At 41.5% G+C, this 19,474-nt stretch overlaps 1 protein-coding gene across 3 annotated transcripts in view; it reads right to left on the bottom strand.

Moving 5' to 3' along the window:
• Positions 1 to 19,474, bottom strand: part of Trim36 (tripartite motif containing 36) — a 46,198-nt gene that overhangs the window by 18,036 nt on the left and 8,688 nt on the right. The window contains exons 1-5 of one of the 3 annotated variants that reach the window (XM_029547246.1): positions 16,162 to 16,368; positions 13,812 to 14,046; positions 9,179 to 9,208; positions 4,765 to 5,090; positions 2,239 to 2,385 (exon numbers count right to left, since the gene is read on the bottom strand). In XM_029547246.1, the coding sequence (XP_029403106.1) occupies positions 2,239 to 2,385; positions 4,765 to 5,090; positions 9,179 to 9,208; positions 13,812 to 14,046; positions 16,162 to 16,188 (765 nt within the window). In that variant the 5' untranslated portion in view covers positions 16,189 to 16,368. Of the gene's footprint in view, positions 1 to 2,238; positions 2,386 to 4,764; positions 5,091 to 9,178; positions 9,209 to 13,811; positions 14,047 to 16,161; positions 16,369 to 19,474 lie in introns of those variants that run through there. The other 2 variants (XM_021214393.2, XM_021214392.2) reach the window with 2 other exon arrangements.

Below are 19,474 nucleotides of genomic sequence, written 5' to 3' on the forward strand. Positions count from 1 at the left end.
CTTTACTAGTGCCAAGGACTTAGTATGTTTAATAAATAAATAAATCTAAAAAAAAAAAAAAAAAGTCAAAAAAAAAAAAAAAAAAAGGCTTGTGGGGTCTGGGAGCAGCAGAGAAATATGGATTGTTTTACCAATACTGTAGCTTTACTAGTGCCAAGGACTTAGTATGTTTAATAAAAACTGGGGCAGATCACATGAAATCTAACCTTTTACAAGTGTGCTACGTTTTAGATTGTGCGCTGTGAAGCTGACCACAACTGTAGATGCATGATAAAGGGACAAAACGTATCTAGTTTCCCACTGGAAACAACCAAGCAGGACATCTGGAATCTCTTGTTATGCACCAGATCTCAAAGAGACATTTTCCTAGACAATGGGAAACCAGAAGAGCTGGCTATCCTAGTTTGTTGTCTGCAGTTTCTAGGGCTTAAGGCAATGGACTTCAACGGATCCCAGTGTCTCCCTGGAGTGGGAGCTAAGAAAGCCAGAGTTTCTAAAGCCTAAAACCACAGAGACAAGAAGCAAAGGGAAAAACGGGCGGAAAGGTATGCAAGAATGAATACCAGTCAACCATGTCTAAGGTCAGGGAAAGTTCCAGAAAGGAGTAAAGTTTGCACATGTTCCCCACCATCCAGACCCCTGACCCCAAGGAAAGAAGAGCTTCTAAATCACTGGGGATGAAGACTCATCATCCAAAGTCAGTCTGATTAAGCTAAAACTAAATAAACGCTTCGCAGCTCCACCAAGCAAACTGAAAACACGGGGTAATTGATAATATCTGAGAGCTAATCAAACTTCCAGCTGACTGGTTTTACCCAGCTTGGCAAAAGCTAGAGTCATCTAAGGAAGAGGGAGCCTCACTTGAGAAAATGCCCCCTATCCTGGTCTGTGGCCAGTTTTCTTGACTAATGCTGGCTGTGGGAGGGCCCAACACACTGTGGGCGGAGCCGCCCTTGGGCCTGTGAGCCTGGGTGGTAAGAAAACAGGCTGAGCAAGCCTTGGAGGGCAAGCAGTGTTCCTCCAAGGCTTCTGCTCCAGTTCCTGCCTCCAGGTTCCTCTCTGGCTTTCATTCCGTGAGAGACTGTTGTCTGGAAGAGTAAGAGGAAATAACAGCCTTCCTCGCCCAGTTGCTCTTAGCTGTAATGTTTTACCACTGCAATAGAAGCCCTAACTAAGACACCAAAAAGCAAAGGAACAGAGAAATAGAAGCTACAATGGCCAAACCTGTCCATGACACAGACATATGACACTATTGCGTGTATAGCCACAGACAGGACAATCTGCACACATACTGCTAAACAAAGGGAACAATTTGCTAAAAGGGAAGCTTACAGATGAATTTGTTCCTTTAAAACTCTTTACAGCAAAAGAATGAAGTTTTAGAAAGCACCATACAACTGCCTACTCTGCTACTGACCATCAAACTTGAACATTTTCAGGAGCCTTCTTACCTCTGCACCTAGACGATCTGTAATGAACCCAGTTCCTAATAAACCCAGCTCCCTGGAGGATCCTAACGGGGTCCCAGTTCCTTTCTCCCTCACACCTCAGAACTAGCTTTAACACACTCAAAAAAACTAAAAATGTTATGATAGCTATCTTTTAAATAATTTATATCTAATTTTTATAATTACATAAAATATTTATATGTGATTATATAATTATGTGTAATTTATTTACAATATATTTATATATTGTATAATTTATTTTATATTAATTTATAAAGATAAAAATTATATATGCTATGTAATATATAAATATATAAAATTATTTTTAGTTATTCCAATATTTATGTATTTAATTATATAATATATATCAAATAATTATATTTTTATAGTTTTTTAATAATTCTATATTAAGTTTTACTTTATACTGGTAACTCCATTCAGTGAAACAGACCACATACAAATCATGATTTTATACATATAAACTGAGTCATAAAATCACCAGGTATCAAAACCTACTTCCCGGGCTGGAGAGACAGCAAGGAATTAAGAGTACTGGCTGCTCTTACAGAGAACCTGGGTTTGATTTCCAGTACCCACAGTGAGGGTGACAGCCCTCTGAAACTCCTGTCACAGGAATCCATGGCCCTCTTCTGACCCTCTTGCATGCACTATACACACACACACACACACACACACACACGGTGCACAGACATACTAGCAGGTAAAACTCCTATAGAGCTAAAATAATAAAATAAAAGTGTAAGCCCACTTCTAAAATGACAAGTCATACCTTTAAGGTTTTGTAGGCACTGCTCATGGTCGTTACCCGGTGATTGGAATGGTTCCCACCCAACTTACAGAGGTGGCAGACCGGCCTTCTGCATAGTTCACAGTACATGTTTATCCTCTCTGTCTCATGCTCTGGGCACATCAGAACCTATTGAACAAAGAACAAATGGACCGTTAAAGATCTAGGCTTCAAGTAATCTAGTAAGTCCTCCAATACTATATAAGAAAATATGTATATATATAAAATTAAAATCTATAAATAAATGCTATATAAAATAGAGCCATATAAATGAATAAAAATACACACAAAAAATGTCACAGGAAAACTCTAGAATTACCTTTTTTTTTTTTTTTTAATTTGAGGGTTCAAACAGTTAATACACAAATGTTACTTCTCCTAAATTTGGTGAAAACATTCATTCCAAAAGGTCTCAAGTAGAGTACAGCCTTAAGCAAGCTAGACAGGCCCTCTCGCCACACAGATCAGGCACACACATTAATGAGTATCCTACAAGGTACCACAAGACCTTAAGAGACCTGATGCCCTCACTCGCCACACAAGCCTGTGGCTAAGAGGGCCCTGGAAGGCTCTGTGATGTTAAGAGTCCAGCAGGCTAGCTCCATAAGCCACACAGGCCCTGTCCAGCAGCAGCCCAACTCAAGGAAATGGCACATTTGTACTTACGCGATGAAACATCATCACGGATACATTTGAAATTGTACATAAAATACTGATTCCATTCGGAAGCAAGTATTTACATAGTATGCTGATGAAGTCAAATCATTGTTCATTATTGTTTCAAGAGACTAGATGTTAGGCTACTATAACTGGTCTGACAAATTAAGAAAATAAAAGACCAGGCTGGTGAGATGGCTCAGTGGGTAAGAGCACCCGACTGCTCTTCCAAAGGTCCGGAGTTCAAATCCCAGCAACCACATGGTGGCTCATAACCATCCGTAACAAGATCTGACGCCCTCTTCTGGGGTGTCTGAAGATAGCTACAGTGTACTTACATATAATAAATAAATAAATCTTTAAAAAAAAAAAGAAAAGAAAAAAAGAAAATAAAAGACCAATATGCAAAGTCCCACTACCAACACAGCTTCAGGGAGAGACAAAACTGGAATAAACAATGTTTCAGAATGTCCAAGTTCCAAATTCTCAAAAGCATACGGTTTGCTTGTCTGTTTTATTGTTAGTTTGGGGGGGGGGTTGTTTGTTTGTTGAGACAGGGTTTCTCTGCTCTGTCCATCCTAGAACTCACTTTGCATATCAGGCTGGCCCTGAACTCACAGAATTCCACCTGCTTCTGACTCCTGAGTGCTGGGGTTAAAAGCATGTACCACCACACCCAGTGTATATGTTTTTTAAAGTAGAAAAACTTAGAATTTCCATATGAAGAGGTTCAGTGAGTTCAGTTATAGGTGAGTATGCTCTACCATAAGAGACAGCTATGTCTATGTTGGTGAAACACAAATGGCTTCAAGGGACTACTTTTGTTAATATAGCCTAGTCATACACCTTTGGGTTACTCATCAGGATTTTATAGTTGCAAATAAAAGCCTATAGCTAATTTGCATCCCAAAGTGTATGGCATACTTAACTTATAAAAACCTAGCCCTAACCTAGCTCATTATCATGTGTCCTTCCATGATAGAAGAGTACTAATGTAATCTTTTTAATGAAACACTAAAACTTTTGAAGTCATACATATTTAAAACTCAAAGACCTCAAGGAGTTGCGGTGAGACATATCATAATGGGGAATTCAAAGCTATTTGATAAATCTATTATCAGACTAACATTTTTGACAAGATGGCCTTCCCAACGTGTGTACAAAGAACTATCTTTGCTTTAATCTTTCAGAATACATTATATAAGAAATGTTCAGTGGACACTTTTGAAATATTTTTTTAAGACTTTAAACTTTACTTTAAATTATTTGTTATGTGTCTGTGTGGGGAATGGAAATATTAGTGCAGGACTCAAAGAGGACAGAAGAGAGGATTGGATCTCTTGGCACTGCAATTAGAACTGGCTGTAGGAGCCCGCGTGGGTGCTGGGAACCAAACTTGGGTCCTCTGTTAAAGACAGTGGGCAATCTAAACCACTGAGCCATCTTGCTGGCTCCAGAAGAGATTTGCAATTAACACATAAAATTGTTACAAAGTAAAGCCTGTCTTCTTAAGAGTGCCGTTATATTTTCCTATTAATACCAGTTACTAAGCTGCAAAGAAGAACAACTTTTAAAGCATTCGTTGTTTCAGTTACACAAATCAGAACACCTTGGAGATATACAAAAATTATTTGACTCATCAGAGATCGTAGGACATGAAGTTCTTATGGGCATCCGTAACCAATTACCCTGAATACTTGAGAAATGCAAATTCCACCTACCAGATCATAAAACCACTATGTCCCATGCTTTAAAGTACTGGGCTATAATTATTAAAATGTTACCCAATCAAACCTTCCTGTCTCTAGACTCCTGGCGATTTCCCCCATCACATTTGGTACCCTAACTTACCTTGGGTCTAAAATTAGTGGTGGGGCCCACGTACTCATGCTGGGCTTTTACAGTGCCCCAGGGATGATAAATTTTGAAGCATTCGTTGCAGTAGCTTGCACTACAATCCATGCAGCTCTTTGTAGATTCCTGAGGTGGTGGTTTACAAAGGTCACACATAATGGCTGTGGCTGCCCTAGCGGCCTGCCGGTATCTCTCGACAATCGTTTCCAGGGTGAAATTTCGAAACAGACCACTGACTCCTCGCTCTCCAAGATCCACATCATGCTCACAGCCAGGACAAGGGAACGTGGTTGGTCTCGGGGTCAGAGAATTACGCTTCCAGCCTGTACAATTAGTAAGTCTTCATTCAGTTACATCATAAACGATTAATACGAAGAGAAGTCAGGCTTTAGAAAGACATGCCTCTATAATAACAAACACTCCAAGTGGCTCCATCTACCTTTTCAAAACAAATACTTTCACTTGCCATATAAAAGACAAGTTGAAATTACTAAAAGTTATCATTAAAAAAGGAAAAATAATCTATAAAAATTGCACATAAACTCATATTAGACCAAACACAGACATGAAGACAAAACATATAATACAATACTTCATAGAGATAGGAGTTTCTATAATTAAGATTTCTAGTTAAGGGGCTGGAGAGACAGCTCAGTGTTAGTTAAGAGCACTGACTGCTCTTCTAGAGGTCCTGAGTTCAATTCCCAGCAACCACATGGTGGCTCACAATCATCTGCAATGGGATCTAATGCCTTCTTCTGTGGCATTGAAGACAGCTATAGAATACTCACATACCTAAAATAAATAAAAGATTTTTAGTTAATTTTACACATCACACCTAAGGTCATCGAGTGAATACCATCTTAGCTGACTTTGGAAGAAATGGGGTAGATGAAAGAGAAGGACCTTATCCTGGGCCCATGAACCAGCATGCTCAATGCAATCCCAGAGACTATTTAGAACTGCAAAATTGCCACCTACGTGGACAGTGTATTTCTGGCTTGGCTAGTCTGTACTTTCATCACATACACAAAGGAATGGGTGGTTACACATTTTAAGAATCATCTCAATAGAATGTTTCCCACTGCAGCAGTGTATTTATCTGAGAAAGTTCAGAAAGACCAGAAGGGATTGAATGCAATCCATACAAGAGTGACTAACTCATTCATAGACCTAGAACTTAGTAACTTCAAGAGGGACCAACCACTCAGTATCTTCATGGGACCTAAAACAAAGAATCATTAAGATTACTTAACTCAGTGCCAAGAAGCATTTCATGTCACTCTATGTTATAGAAAATACAATAAGTGACTTTAAACATTAGAATGTTTTATTCAGTATTATTGTTGTGATCTTAATAAGTCAAGAAACTAAATTATGGCAGATCTTACCTGCTGGTTCATAGAAATGCAAAGCTGTCCGTTTAATATGGGCAGGAGCATACTTACTTAAAACTTTCTTAGAGTGTGAGATCTTGGTTGCCCACAAAAGAGCTTCCATAACACACAAACCAAGCAACTTCTTAACAACTCCGGCCTTCTTTCATACCACCATGTTCAACATCAAAAATTAATGGGTAAATTTAGTATGCTCTATTTGGCAATGATCTTTAAATAGCTACATTAATATTGCTCTTGAAATGACTGTCATCTGAAAATAATGTCTTAAAAGATGCCTGGTATGACATCACAATAGTTAACACTTAGCAGACAGCCCACAGTGTTGTTTATATTAATGACTTTATAGCATGCAAAGGGTCATTGGAGTCCCAAAGCGCTAATGTAACAGGCATGCACAAGTATCTTTAATATCTCCATTTAGTGACATGTTAGCTTTAACATTTTAAAACATGAATCATATAAAAAGAAACTTCCCACACAAACTTGAAAATCCTTCTCTAAATATGTTCCTGTAATAATTTTAAAAACATGCAATACAGTCCAAGATGTTTCACACCACAGCAGGCATGTAATGAAATAAGCGCCAGGCTAATTAAAACAAAACAAAACACACACACATGCCAATGGAAATGTCTTTGTGAAAAAAAGAAGCCAAACAATTCTGGAAGTCAAATAATGCAGTGGTCAAGTTTAAACAGATGGAAATTCATATTTAGTTAGGTCCTTCTACACATGAACTAGATGCTAGAGATTTAAATGATCAAATAACCAATCTCAACAGGGCATGTGAAAAGCAATGGTCTATTGTTGAGTTTATGGAGGTTGTGACCAATTAAGTAATGACAGGAAACAAAATCATGAAAATTAAATCATGCTTTAACATGAAAGCTGGTGACACTCAAATTTTGGTTGTTTTCATGTTTAGAAATGTTTTTTAAAAATGTTGCATCCCTCTTCTGTATATTTCTGTTACCTTTTTTATGTCAAAAATAAAAGTTTTTATAATATATTGCTCTGGACCTCTTCAATGAGGTAAAATGTTGAATTTAAGACCTGAATAATTTCCAGGTAACTTATTCAAATAGGCATCCTGGCTCTTTCTCTAAACAGATCCTCAAATGTCCTTAAGAATGCTAATAAGCTTTCATTTCAACTGTCATATGCCTTTACTGTTGGTCTCATAAAATATTGTATTCAGAGAAACAAAAAAAAAAAGCTTGACAGTTCCAAGGATATCCTGGAAGATAAACCTCATGAAAATAAACAAACAAAAACAAAACAAACAAACAAACAAAAAACAAAAAACCACTGCACTAAAAAGTAAATGTCATAAAGTCAACTTTCAATAGCTGTGTCATCTAAAGGGCCATGAAGCCAAATGGCTGTTGAAATTTAACATAATTAATGTTTCACTTTTTTGGTAGCAATAGCCATAGTTCAAATTCTCAAGGGTGCTTGAGGCTAGTGGATACCACAGCACGAAGTATCGAATGTTTCTGTTATTAGAGAAATTTCGATTCACAAAGTCTTTCTTTACAATGTGACACGATATGGGGAGTGAGGGACTAACCAGGTGATGACAGAGAAGGCTAGGAAGTCCTGAAGACTGAATTCCAGCCACACAACTGGGGGAAACGGCATCCGTAAGTTAGGTAAATGCTCTCAACCCACTCGGGTTTTGCTTCAAAGGCACAGTACGCAAATATCAAGTCAAGATTTACACAGACACTATTGCATATGCCAGCAAGATTTTGCTGAAAGGACCCTGATATAGCCATCTCTTGTGAGGCTATGCCAGTGCTTGGCAAATATAGAAGTGGATGCTCACAGTCAGCTATTGGATGGAACACAGGGCCCCCAATGGAGGAGCTAGAGAAAGTACCCAAGGAGCTGAAGGGGGCTGCAACCCTGTAGGTGCAACAACAATATGAACTAACCAGTACCCCCTGAGCTCCTGTCTCTAGCTGCATATGTAGCAGAAGATGGCCTAGTCGGCCATCATTGGGAGGAGAGGCCCTTGGTCTTGCAAAGATTATATGCCGAATACAGGGGAATGCCAGGGCCAGGAAGCAGGAATGGGTGGGTTGGGTAGCAGGGCAGGGGGAGGGCATAAGGGATTTTCAGGATATCATTTGAATTGTAAATGAAGAAAATACCTAATAAAAAATTGTTTAAATTTAAAAAAAAAATTTCAAAATGGTTTATAGCCACCAAAGGAGCCAGATTTCAGTTTTTGATTTATCACACAATTGTTGGGAGAAGAACAAAGTACTTGAGACCTAACACAAGAGCATCAAATGTGTGTAGCACATTTCAGACTGCTGCCATTGCATCCTCTCCCATACTCTGGTGGTAAAAACTTACTCCTTTTCTCACAGCTTGCCCAATTGGTGGGCGCCACCAGATGGACTTCTCAGAAGGTAAGAGAAATACAAAAGGGTAACAGTTCTCCAACCAAAGCATATCACCAGAATTTGACCAAAAATAGTGAATTTTACTTTAAGAGGTCAACTGGAGTGGGAGAATAAAAAGCTGTGTACATGACCCACAAATATGTAAGGCCTCCATATTAAAACTCTGACAGCAAACACTTTCAAACATTGATGACAAAAAAAAAAAGGCATAATATGCAAAGAACAATGGAGAGTCTATGAAACTGACAACTTCAAACAAAATTTTAATATTTGTTTAACCTTCCCAATGTAGCTTGTTACAATTCATTCTAGTCTACGGAAATGTAAGATTTTTCAGGTACCAGATGCTAAAAGACAAAAATCGAGTTGTATATGTGGACAAAACGAAAGTGGGAATCATTTTGACATACACCCCTTTAAAACATCAGAAATTTTGTCCTGTTTGACTTCTAAGTCATGTCATTCCAATTTGTTTACTTTCTATATAATTTTGAACACTTGACCACTGGTGTTAGAGAAGCTCTAGATACACAAGAGAATTTAAATCTAACACCACGCTGCCTGCAGCCACAAAAGCAAGAAAGCGGTTTTTTCTACCTCGCCACCCCAAAGATCTCCGCTGTGGTGCTGTGGACAATGAACAGAAAGCTGGATTTAAAATTCCATCCCAAAGAGAATACTCACAACTTGTTAACAGAAGAGAAAGCAGTGACTGTGTCCCTCACAGAACACAATTATTGTATCAACAGTAAGTGTGTGTGTGTTTCCTAACACGCAGGATGTTTACAAAGACCACAATATAAAACAGGCAATCTTACAGAATTCGGCTGCACCAATATCAGACAACACTTGAGAGACATACGCTTTGTCCTACAAATTTGTATTTTTAAACAACCTCACATCTGGCCACTAAGTAAATTCAAGTATCTTTTGTTTGGTTGTTTTTTTTTTTTTTCTGAGCTAAAAAACTAACTTATAAAAAGATTATTAAAACTCACTATTTCTGATAACAGGAAAATATTAAATGGAGGAAAAGATTACACACATATAATCAGAAATATAAAACAATGGAGCTTTTCTGTTTGCACACCTGGATGGGTAATTGACACATATACAGAAACTTTATGCTCTCAAAGTAGCCTTTTGTTAAAAAGGCTATTAAATATGTATAGCAATATTATCCCAATGAAACACCTGAGCCACAGCACAATGTACATTTAATCTCTCTAGTATCTACAATAGAAGTTAAGACATAAGTTTAGTTCTGATATTATTTAACCCACTACATCCATTATATACAACCTCAGAATGTAATAAGATAAAAAGAATTAAATCTGTCTTTGTTATAAGAAGCTTTGGAAATCTAGTAAGTAATTATATATATATCAGAAAATACTATATTTAATCAGAAAAGTCCTATTTCAAGCACTTCATAGCTAGTGTACACTACACTGAACAGCTTTGGGTCTGATCCTTTAGTAAAACCAATGGCTAAAAACTAACTTTTAGAAATGCGTTCCTGCTACATTCAGTGCTACAAACAGGGTTTCTGGCTTCCTTTTCAAGTGTGTCTTCTCATGCCTGCCCATAAACGAAAGGTATTATTACATCTGCAACACAATGACACCTGGTCCTTTAAAACTGCTGACATTTGTGACAGCCCTGACATTTGTGACCACTGATTCACAAGCCAAACCTTCAGAAATGACTGCCGCATTTCAAACAGTCCCACCTTCCAAGCCCCCCCACCTCTCTAAGACGTATTTTTATTTATGTGTGAGTTGGGAGGGCACCTGATCATGGAGGCCAGAAGAAGGTGCCAGGTCCCCTGGAGTCAAAGTTACAGGTAGTTGTGGGTCACCTGACATGGGGCTGGACCCATTCAGTAGCCATCCTTCTCCAGGTTAAACACTCTTAGCACCTGCAACCAACCCTTCACCAAAAACTTCTGAAGCACTTTCAAGTCCCTCTTCAGGACGTGATCCGCCTGCACAGTGATCTTACAGACTGGGGAGGAGCATATTTAAGTCACTGCACATCTAATCTGGACACTGGGTGTATGGTGAAATGGAACTCTTATTCTGAAAGAAAAAAATGTTTAACCCTGTTACACTGCAGCCACAGTGGCACACTCTCTGTGACTCTAATACCAAAAGGTTGTCACTCAATATCCGTGCGACAGTTGTGAATTAGAGTACTATAGCAAGCTCCTAAAAGCATGGATAGTTCTAATTTCTTGTGAACCACACTGAGGATCAATCAATTCTAGAGATTAAGACATAGAACTTCATGAAAGACTTATGTGAGCCCAACCTAGTCACATGTAGAATGAAAAACATATAGGAACACAACCTCGGGAAAAGGATGCCACTAATTGTCTGTACTGAACAGTAATACACAAGAAGTAAATTTTCTCCCATCTACCAAGGAGACTCCCAGCTGGCCAGGAGAACATCAAGTCTTCTCTGAGAAGGATGACTTCAACTCATTGTTGTTTTTCTCTTGCTCAGGGTGAGATTCACAGCCACGAGCAAAACCTAAAAGCCAAGATCTCACAATGCACACAACCTTCCTTGCCCTCCGTCTCTCTCAAACACAACTTTCCCAGTGGCATATATGTATACTTTATATGTGCAAAGTATATCCTAAATAATTAATGACTGGCATTCAAACAAAATTGCATGGGACTAGAGAGATGATGTCCCAGAGGACACAGATTTGACTCCCAGCACACACATGGCAGCTCACAAGCATCTGTAACTCTAGTCCTAGGGAACACAACACTCTCTTCTGACCTCCTCAGACAGCAGGTACACATGCATAGCATGCAGACAAAGCGTTCTACGTATAAAATCATGAAAATCTTGATATATACATATATATGTGTGTATATATATGTATATAAAAACATGTATATATAACGCATGAAAGTACTATTTACTCTGATGGAGTAGATAGATGGATATAAATACTGAACAAGGGGACTCCACTGTATAAGTCAGGCACAGAAAAAGATGATACTCTTTAAATGCAGCTTAGAAAGAGATGCTTTTCTGAAAAGTGGAGGGAAAATTCACAAGACTAAAAAGTGGCCCCTGTCCTATCAGTGGAGTGGAAGAAACCAAGGAGAGAAGACAAAAGGTTTGCAGATGAAACTTCCCGGTGTGAACAGCTCAGAGTGGAAACTCTACAGCCTGGGACTCCTGGGCACACACACACACACACACACACACACACACACACACACTCCTCAGCATCAAGACCATGCTTAACATGAGGTTGTGGTCACCACTGACTTCAAAAGAATTCCAGCCACTTCTCTAATTTTAAGTTAATTTTACTCTACAATAACTGTTCAGAGACAACACCATCTTGACAGAATACAGGGTAAGTGTTGGCCTGTGATACAGGTACAAAGTAGATGATGCTATGTGTCATTAAAACTACTTCCATACATCACTGCACAATTCTAGTAGTTATGATGGTCAAAACCCTTATTTTGGGGAGTAGGCAGGTTCTCATGTGTTCCAGGGTGGCCTTGACATCACAGATCCTCCTCCTAAGTGCTGGTACTAGAAGTGTATACCACCTGCCAAAACACTTACTTTAAAAAAAAAAAAAATGTCGTGCCAGTAAGGAGACTAAGATTCTCAGGTAGAATGAAAGCAGAGCTAATTTGCTTTAAAGTTCTCTAAGGGTTAGAAAGATGGCTCAGCAGTTAAGAATACTGGCTGCTCGTTATTTATAATAGCCAGAAGCTGGAAAGAACCCAGATGTCCCTCAACTGAAGAATGGATACAGAAAATGTGGTACATTTACACAATGGAGTACTACGCAGCTATTAAAAACAATGAACTTATGAAATTCTTAGACAAATGGATGGATCTGGAGGATATCATCCTGAGTGAGGTAACACAATCACAAAACAACACACATGATATGCACTCACTGATAAGTGGATTTTAGTCCAGAAGCTCAGAATAACCAAGATAAAATTCACAAAACACATGAAACCCAAGAAGGAAGACCAAAGTGTGGATATCTCGTTCCTCCTTAGAATGGGGAACAAAACACCCATGGAGGGAGTTACAGAGACAAAGTTTGGAGCAGAGACTGAAGGAATGACCATCTAGAGACTGCCCCCCCCACCCCCAGGATCCATCCCATAAGCAACCACCAAACCCAGACACTATTGCAGATGCAACAAAAGCTAGCTGAAAGGAGCCTAATAAAACTGTCTCCTGAGAGGCTCTGCCAGAGCCTGACAAATACAGAAGTGGATGCTCACAGCCATCCATTGGACAAAGCACAGGGTCCCCAATGAAGGAGCTAGAGAAAGTACCTAAGGAGCTGAAGGGGTTTGCAGCCCCTTAGGAGGAACAACAATATGAACTAACCAGTACCCCCAGAGCTCCCTGAGATCTAAACCACCAATCAAAGAAAACACATGGCTCTAGCTGCATATGCAGGAGAGGATGGTCTAGTCGGTCATCAATGGGAGGAGAGGCCCTAGGTCCTGTGAAGGTTCTATGCCCCACTATAGGGGAGTGCCAGGGCCAGGAAGAGGGAGTGGGTGTGTTGGGGAGCAGGGAGATGGGGGAGAGGATAGGGGATTTTTGGAGGGGAAACTAGGAAAGAGGATAACATTTGAAATGCAAATAAAGAAAATATCTAATAAAAAGGGAAAAAAAGAACTAGAAAAAAAAATACTGACTGCTATTCTAGAGCACCTGGGCTTGATTCCCAGCACCTACATTATGGCTCACAACCAACTGTAACTCCAGTCCCAGGGGCTTTGCCACCATCTTCTGGCCTGAGAGGACATTGCAGGAACACAGTACACAGACATACATTGAAACACACACATAAAATAAAAATAAGCAAAATCTCAATTACAAAAGTTTTCTAGAAGTAACCTTTATGTAGTCCCATCCTTAATTCTGCAGTATTTATTTGCACATTAATTTTATAGATGCTTCACTAAATAGTTCATTATTCCCCCATTATCAATCACTTAAAGACAGGTGTAAGCAGTTTAGCACAAAGATAGTATTCAAAATTCATATTATGTGCCTATCAAAAAGTACAAGTTCACTTTGACATTTTAAGTGGGGGCTACAATTATAACTTGTTCACTTGGGAAAAAAATAACAAAAACCATCCCCCTTCCAGTTATAACTGAACCTCTATCAATAAGCTCTCCCTGCCCCATCCAGCATCCCCCACATACCTGGTCTGTTAATCTTGTCAATTTTATCCATGCTAGGGGAAGTGAGCCGGAGCCGAGGGCTGCTCTGATTCGAGCTGTCTGACGCCACATCATTGAACGAGTCATCAAGAGACAGTAAAAGTTCTTTCACACACTTATGACAGACGCTGTGCTGGCAGGGAAGGATCAGCGGGTGGGTAAACAGCTCCTTGCACGCTGGGCAAATAAGCTCCTTTTCGATATTCTTAATAGTCACCTTAGGATGAAAACCAACACAGGGTCAAAACTCTCATGGGGAGACATGTCAGTATGCTCATTCATTTTCTGTATGTACATGTATTTACTTTTCCAAAATAAAATTAAGAAACAGACCTTAAAGTGTGAGCTTCCCAGCTAGGGGGTGGTGGTGGCCATGCCACAGAGGCAAGCAGATCTGTGAGTTCAAGGCCAGCCTGGTCTGCAAAGCAAGTTCCAGGATAGCTAGGGCTCCAAAGAGAAATCCTGACTATGAAATTCCTTTAATATACATGGCATGAAATTAAGAACTAGAAAGTAAAATGTAAAAAAAGTTATAATAAAAGTTATAATAAAGATATTAGAGGACCACACCCTATCAAAAATCACAGACTATTCAAACCATCAGGGATAAGTCCCTGACTTAGGACTTTAGTGAAATTCTAAAAGTGATAGTTTTCAACAAAAAGGTAAGTTCATTATGACACTAACCACTCTCAATGCATTAACTCCAGGATTGCTAAATACCAAGACCTGGCAATAAATAATCCAGTGTGTTCAGGAAATCCTAACTGAATTCTATTTACAAGCTGATTGTCAGCAATTTTCTACATTAAATTTGACCATTTTCGTGTGTTTTATGAAAATGCTTAAGGCTCTGTATTGCATATCAAAGCAGGTGTCATAAAAGCACATCATAAATATTAAAGGTGAGGAGAGGAGTGGTAAGGCACCACCCAGCTTCTTCCTTCAAACCTATAGGTGTTCATTATTTCACCGCCTTAAGTGAGAAACACAACTAAAAAGGTTTGATCACTCCACACTGTTCTCCCATCCATCATCTATACAGGTTTTGGGGGAAGTGTTGGGGAGGTGTGGGGGGGACGCACTTTCAAATTCTATTCAGATTACTGCTGGCATCTCTGAAATTTTAATGACAAGCCAACGTTTTTTTTTTTTAAAAAAAATCTCAATCTTAGACAAACATTTCATCTATAGGAAATATACAAAAAAAAATGATGTGTTTTTTTTTGAGGGGGTTGGGGGGGGGCTCAAGACCATTTTCCTGTGTAGCCCTGGCTGTCCTGGAACTAGTGCTCTTAAACTAGACTGACCTCGAACCCAGAAACTCGCTTTGATATTCATTCCCAGTGCTGGGTGAAAAAGTGCTCAGAAAATAAAATTTAATTCACTCGTTTTGATGAAGTTAAGTGTATGCTAATCTATCTCCCCACCGGTGACACAAAGGGCTTTAGTAAACCCCCCCCCCCCCATAATCACACCAGGAACAACTGGCTTCATCACTGCCAACAGATCTTTAATGCAGTGTCTCTTGAGGAATCACAACTATTTAAAAAGGCTCACAGCATGCTACGATCACACCTAAACTCACACCAGATAGTGGATATTCACATTTTATCTCACTTCACCCAGTATCACACTAATTTAAAGGAAAAAGAAAAGATATAGGCTGACTGCCCAAAATATAATCTTGTCCCGTTTTACATATAACCAATTCCATCGATAAAGCTCCACCCCTTATAGGAATATCTAAAAAGCATTTCCATTTTTCTTGTGCCTAAATCATTTGATTACGCTGGATATAAAGTAATTGTTTCTTCAAAAAAAATCAGTATCTTTTTTTTTCTTTCTCTTTTTTAACATCCTTTCAGTGAAAACCAATCTGATGTGATAGCTCACTCAAGCAACTGCAAAGGAAACTTCAGTAGACATGCCTACTCAACCTCTGCAAAGAAAAGGCTTGAACCGCACAGCCGCAGGGGCCCCGGCCCCGCCCAGCGAGCAGTAGACAAGGCTCCCAGTGGGTGGCAGGAGCAGCTGGGGTCCAGGAGGGACTCCAGCGCCCCTTGGGGCTCCAGACAAAGGGTGGCACGCTGGGGCGCGCGCCCTACTCTTAAGCGCAAAGACACCCCGAAGCGACTACTTCTGCAGGCAGAACCCCAGGGAAGAGCCTGCCGGGAGTCCCCAGCGTGGCCAGGCGCACAGTCCGGGACCAGCGTTTCGCTCTCTCCCCACGGTACCCCAATCCCCCCAATCGACCCTCTCAAAAGCAGAAAAAGGCGCCGCGGGACGGTGGGACCAGCCGGGAGAGAACCACCAAGAGTTAAGTGCGTACCTGAGAGTCTGAGGCATCCCCCTCCATCGCAGCCCTCCGCCCGGTGACATCAACCACGGAGTCTTTACAGGCGCAGCCGGCCCTAGCAGGGTCCTGTGGGCGAGTCCCCAAGGCGGCTCGGGAGCCTCGGGTCAGACCGGAGGGCAAGCTGGTCAGCCAGATCCGGCCAGCGGGCCACGCGGCGAGGGACTGGCCGGCGCAGGCGAAACCACGGGCGCGGGAGAGTGCGGTTGCTCCCTGCGAGGGCCCCGGGAGCCGCGAATGACGCCCGGCTGCCGGCTGCGGCGGCGGCTCGCGCGGACTGCAGCTGGACAAGCAGCCAGGCGGAGACTGGGGCGGTGGCGCGGGGCGGGGCCGGGAGGGGGAGGGGCTGTCGCCCCGGCAATCCCGCGGCCGCACAAAGGGGGCGGGACTAATTGGGGCGTGGTCAGTGGCGAGGTGGGGCTCGGGAGGGGCGGGGTGCGGGCTCGTAGCTGACCACCACTCAGGCTCTCGCTAGGGCACCCGGAGTCTAAATCCTGCAGGTCAGGGTGACGGCCCCGGGGTCGTAAGGAGTACGTTCTGGCTCTGAGGCGCTTTGGTCCATTTCACTTTTTCTGAGGGCGTTCCCAAAGTGAGCGCGAAAGCACGGAGACCAGTGACGCTCCCAGGGAACTGAAGTGGGGATCAGGGGCAAGTGCGCCCCAGGGAGCACCCGGAGCGGTACTCCAGGGCCAGTGCGAGATCCCTCCCACTCCTACCGCCACCCCTAACCAGGCTGCTAGGGGAAGTTCCCGGGTGGATCCCCCAGTCTTCTCCCTTGGGTTCTTCAACCTACTCTTCCTGCTTGGTTTGGTTTTTTTCCCGTTAAGTCGTATTCCCTGGTCACTGAGCACTTAAAGTATGTTCCGGTTTTTACTCAACCCGGGCTTGGCGCAGGAGCCCAGTGTCACCGGGACAGCCGGGGAAGCCGGGATTCCCATCCCTGAGTGCTGGCCAAGGATTGGAGTCAAGATACTGCGGCAAAGCCCCCGCCCTAGCCCAGCCCACAGCCACCGTGCTGTTCCGCATCTGAAGAGCGTGGACAGGAGTTAAGAAACTAGCCGACAGCCACACCAACCTTGCACTGGCCAAGGGTCTAGATGGGCACATTTCGCCTGCTTCCTGCGCACCGGCAGAACAGAACAAGGCAGCCTGGTACAGTCCGGGGCAAATATTCCTAGGTAATTAAAGTCACTGCTTTCTTGATGGCTAGTTTCGTCTGTAAGTATTAGATTGAAAGAACCTTTGTCCTAACTCCAAGGGGGCACAGAGCTGCAGAGCGACATCTCCATTAGGTCTTGAAACGCATCCTACTTTTAATTTCCTGCTTGGAAGAAATCTGTCTCCTGCAGCAAAATTCCACATCTTCTCACAGCTCTGACACCAGCGGGAACTTCTTTGTCAACTAGGCAGTTAAATGACCACAGCGGTGTAGAATTGAGAATAGCAAGGGACTACAGCATCTAAAGGTGAACCCTCACGCCTTGCTGGACGGAGGATGGAAGGTCTGCATGACTGAGCTGTTCCTATCCAGATAGGCTGCAGCACACGTTAGACCCTGTAAGCTTCCTTGGATCTGAAGCTTGTGTCCTTAGCAAGAGGGGAAAGGGGGGACAGCAAAGCTCTGCACCCCACAACACATACCTAAAATATACTTCTTGAAAGTCTTGACTTTCAAAAAGTATAACTCTACCTCTGTTTTTAATGTTGTCCTTTGTATTAAAGATACATTAGCATGCTTAGATAGGCCTCTGAGCCAAAGCATACTAGATGGCAGAGTAAAAGAAATTAGGTTTCAAACTAAGGATAAAACTTTTATAGACAACACCTGGGCGAAAATAAAATGCAAGGGCCTTCCATTATACAAAGCAAACTTCACTGGTATATTTCACACCTGGCCAGCAAACTTCTGTTATACAACTTGACAAAATGTGGAGTTCTAGGCCCTCTCAAACATTTTTTTTATAACAGTATGAATTTCTACAGCTTACTTGAAAGGAAATTTATCAATACCTTTTAAAAAAAAAAAACATGTGGTTGCTGGGATTTGAACTCAGGACCTTCAGAAGAGCAGTCCGTGCTCTTGACCACTGAGCCATCTTTTAAGCCCTCAATTCCTATTTATAAAATTGCAATTCAATAAGACTTGTGAATGATTCATGGCTAAGAATGGTCCTGTTTCAATACTTGTCATGTATATATGAAACAATACAAAAATCTCACTTGCATTTATAATGACCACATACTTTCCATAATGTATACATTTATGCTACAAAATACTTTGAAGCAGATTGATTTGATGAGAATGAATGCCTGACTCTGGGAACATCACAGAAGAGGGGACCAAGGAGTGGAGGTCGGGAGGTTGGGAGGAAGTACTGTAAATACTGTCATGGGGACACAACATGACAACTGCACCTATGAACTCAAGGTAGCCATGGTTTCCTTCCCAAGATCTAGTCAACAAGAGCAGTCAGGTGCATGAGACTTACTTTCCTCTCATAGTGTATTGCTGGCATTTCTATGTGCTAGAAACTGTTAAAAAGCAGGAAGTCAGTGATGTTCACGGCAAGTCTGAAGTCTGCTGCTGTAAACCACTGGGTCCCCACTTCCGTCAGAGTCAGCATCCTCTTTGGCTGCTTGGCTTCCATCAGCTCCCAACTCTTGACACCCATAACTCCAAGCCTCCACTTAAAAGGTACCAAGACCCTTCCTGGGTCCTGATTAAAATTCCCTGGTGGGTTCTGTTAGTCACATCTGTGTGTTTGCTTCGAGATAGGCATGTTGCCAAGGTTGGTCTCAAGCCCGGGTTCACTCTGCCGCAGCTTCTTAAATGCTGGGATTACAAATGTGTACTACCACGTCTGACTTGCATAGGTTTCTTATTACTTGAGTTTTTGAACCCTTTTTATTTCTCCTTTACCTGGATCAAACTGTTTCTTTTTAGATCCTGCTCTTTCTCACCCTCACAATTAATCCTACTGCCTACCTGAGATGCCCCTCTGCCTGCCTATCTTGCAGAGACAGTCCAACACAGCAGTTTTCAACCTGTAGGTCACAACCCCTTTAGGGGTTAAACAATCCTTTCATAGAGATCACCTAAGACCATCAGAAAATGCAGATGTTTGCATTACAATTCATAGTAGTAACAAAATTAAAGTTATGAAGTAGCAACAAAAATAATTTTATGGTTGTGGGGATCACCACAACATTGAAGAACTGTATTAAAGGGTCACAGCATTAGGAAGGTTGAGAACCACTGATCTAATGGGTGTTTAAGGACTTGCTTGGG

Source organism: Mus pahari, chromosome 15 (assembly GCF_900095145.1).
Source record: "Mus pahari chromosome 15, PAHARI_EIJ_v1.1, whole genome shotgun sequence".
Taxonomy (NCBI): Eukaryota; Metazoa; Chordata; class Mammalia; order Rodentia; family Muridae; genus Mus; species Mus pahari.